The sequence below is a fragment of the Nematolebias whitei genome, chromosome 5 (assembly GCF_014905685.2).
Source record: "Nematolebias whitei isolate Nwh7 chromosome 5, NemWhi1, whole genome shotgun sequence".
Classification (NCBI taxonomy): Eukaryota; Metazoa; Chordata; class Actinopteri; order Cyprinodontiformes; family Rivulidae; genus Nematolebias; species Nematolebias whitei.
The window spans coordinates 18356616-18359753 of record NC_056502.1 but is presented as its reverse complement, the minus strand read 5'-3'; the positions used below and the strand labels follow the sequence as shown (position 1 = coordinate 18359753).

Below are 3138 nucleotides of genomic sequence, written 5' to 3'. Positions count from 1 at the left end.
CCATTATTTTTAAATCCAGCTTTTCTGCACCGATGTGTAAAGAAAGTTGGCTCAGCTAACGAGTGACGCATAAACCAGTCATACAGTAGGTGAGTCAATGAGTAACCAGTCCGTTTTGTAGAACCACGCAGTTCAACAATAAGACGGATTTTCTATGTAACTGCGTGCAGGATTTACAGACCATCTGTGAGTCATGCAGTAAAACTCCCCTCCACCCTGAATCCCCACAACAACCATTCAAGTGTTTATCCAGCTGTGGGCTGAGCTCTCAGACAGTCAAGCAGGCGGCTTCTGGTGGACCAATAACTGGGCTGTTCTGAAATCTGACCCCCCTGAGCCTCTTTCCTGGGCGGCCTCTGATCAGACCTGATAACAGAGCAGGACTCAGTGAGCAGGAACCAAACCCCAAGAGGAGAGATCCCATCAGATCTGCAATGGGTCCATCTAGAGCTGCAGTCAGCGCCACGGTGCTGCTCTTTGTTTCCCTGAGCTCCGCTTGCAAAGGTCGGTCCACTTCTTTTCCTCTGTTGTTGTGTTGGCGTCAGGCTCCATGTTGGATCAGAACAGCTGAGATTATTTTGATTACACCATGCAGACGTGTTTACAGGTGAAGGTTCCTGAGTATTTAATGTGAGGCTGTTTTGTAGAAAACGTTTAACACATTTTACAAAGTAATACTAGCTTTATGTAAAAAAAATACATGCAGGTTTATAACAAAACACCAAAAATGTGATTAAAGCTAACTCTTCTGCAACAATAACCAACAACATTATACTACAATTTACACAAAAAAAACAATTTGAGGAAAAAGAAGTCCATCCACACACACACAAAAACTGGTCTTTACCAGGTTTTAAATTATTGCGGTCACAGATTTCATTCTGCTGTTATTTATTTTTAGAAAGACAAAAAGGGACAAATTGAGTTGGCAAACTAAGTCCACCCCTTGCTGCTCCCATAGGATTCAAATGTATGACCTGATCATGTGAGCACCTCTATAAAAGCTGGAGTTTTTGCAGGTCTGGAGCAAACGGGTGTGTGTTATCACAATGCCAAGCAGGAACGACATCAGCAATGGCCTAAGAGAGGCAATAATTGCTGATCAACAACATGAGAAGGGTTAGAAGTCAACGGGAACCGTTTTTAGTGCGAGAAAAATGTTTTCCGCTTGAGAATAATCTAAGACAGCTGACAACCTTCCTAGAAGTAGACGTTCCAGGAAAGTTGCGCCAAGGTCAGACTGCGAGAAGCAAGATCTCCATCTCAGACTCTACGGACCTCAGTTAGCAGGTCGAAGTTCAGGACAGTGCGATTAGAAATGGCTTGTGTGGATGGCAGCACAGCTTAGGTTTGCAAAGTTTCATCTGAATGAACCGCAAGACTTAAGCAACAGCATCCTGTGGACAGATGAGACAAGAGTAGAGATGTTTACCCATAATGCACAGTACCGTGACAGTTATCAAATATGGGGGTGACGATTTGGGTTTGTTTGCAGCCACAGAAACGAGGTACCTTGCAGACAATGAGTCGACCATAAACTCCTCTATAGATTATAGTCCTTGAGTCAAACATGCGACCATCTGTCCAAACTAGGTCAAGATGCAACAGAGCAGTGATCCCAAACAGCAGCAGGTGCACAACAGAACGGCTGACAGAGAAAGAAAAGAGCTGTTGCAATGGTCCGTCAAAGTCCAGATGTGGTGGGACCTTCAGAGAGCTGACAAACATCTGCAACCCTCAAAGAACTGAGGTTACATTGTAAAGAAATGCCAGAATTCCTTCACAACCATTTGAGAAACATTGAGAGAAGTTGTACAAAAAATGTAGTTTCAAGATAAAGTAGGTTCTGCAAGCTTTTGAATCATGAGGTGGAGTTTTTCACGCACATCATTTCCATTTTGACTTAATTTTTGTTTGATAAATACTCACATGGTCGGATCTGCTGTGTGTTTGTGTGCACTTGAGTTAAGGCTTGAATAATTTTAGAAACTGGTTAAAACCAATATTTTTTTAAAAACATATCTTGATAAAAAAAAGCCTAGAATTTTAAAAGTTATGCAAAAAATAAAAATTCCATTTAACACTTCCAAACTTTCACTCAGCGAGGAATTCAAGTACTTCCTGCATTACTAGCAGCCTATGTTTATAATAAAATGCAAAACAAACCATAAAAACTGTTAAAAAGTTGTGTAATTTTTTTGCTCTAAAAAAAGCATTTCTCTTTGTTGACCTCTTTCCAGATGAGCACGACTGTCTTCAGACTGAGGTGTCCTTTGCCGACATCATGCAAGGTGTGCATCTATATTTCTACTCTTTCTACCATTTGAATCATTTGAGGGATCAGAGTTTAGACTGAAATGTTGCCAGATGTGCTTTTCTTGTTTTCCTCATTAATGTTCAACTTCTTGGCTGAGGAGCATCGTCTCAGTGTGAGAAAATATCCTCTCAACTCCAGATGGAACCTTTCTCAAGTTTACAAGCATAAACAATGTTCAGTTGTTTGTCTCCTCTGGAAGTTAAGTTTAAGCTGAAAGAGATTGCTTATTTTTCAAAAGAGGTTCTGTAGAAAGGTTACGAACAATGAGTATCTTACCTGCTGTAGATGGTTCTTTGAACCGCCTCCGTTTAGAGAAATGGACTATGTTTTCACTGCAGGACTTAATGCTCAATTAATTTTTTTCCTGAAACTTTATTTTATTTATTTTTAAGTGGTTGTTTACATCACAATTTAAAATTTGACCACCTTCAGTCTCTAGTGTTAAAAAGCAACTCGCAGAAGAAGACAACATGCTACATGGGTTAGCATGTGTGTATCAATTCTAAAAATGTTATACAATCATGGCTGATTAAATAATTCTTTGTCCGGCTTGTTTTGTCCAATGTTTACATTTGACTTTGTTGCTTGCCCCTACTCCGATGCAGAATTGCATCTCTGGAAAGGGAGCGACCAAAAGTAGAGGAGGGAAACAACTTGAGTATCGTTTCCATCGCAGTAGTTTCAATAGGGTCTGACACCAACGTTATGGTCATACGTCGGTGTAGATTCAGTCATCCAGGTCATGATCAATCCAAAAAGTACATATACACATATCTATATATATAAATATATATAAATATAAATAAATATACTACATGATG

The 3138-nt window shown here is 40.0% G+C and overlaps 1 protein-coding gene across 1 annotated transcript in view; it reads left to right on the top strand.

Moving 5' to 3' along the window:
- Nucleotides 1–272: 272 nt before the first annotated feature.
- ecm1b (extracellular matrix protein 1b) overlaps nucleotides 273–3138 on the top strand; it is a 13586-nt gene continuing 10720 nt past the window's right edge. Inside the window, exons 1-2 of the mRNA XM_037676951.1 lie at nucleotides 273–504; nucleotides 2241–2291. Of these exons, the coding sequence (XP_037532879.1) occupies nucleotides 435–504; nucleotides 2241–2291 (121 nt within the window). The 5' untranslated portion in view covers nucleotides 273–434. The remainder of the gene's footprint in view (nucleotides 505–2240; nucleotides 2292–3138) is intronic.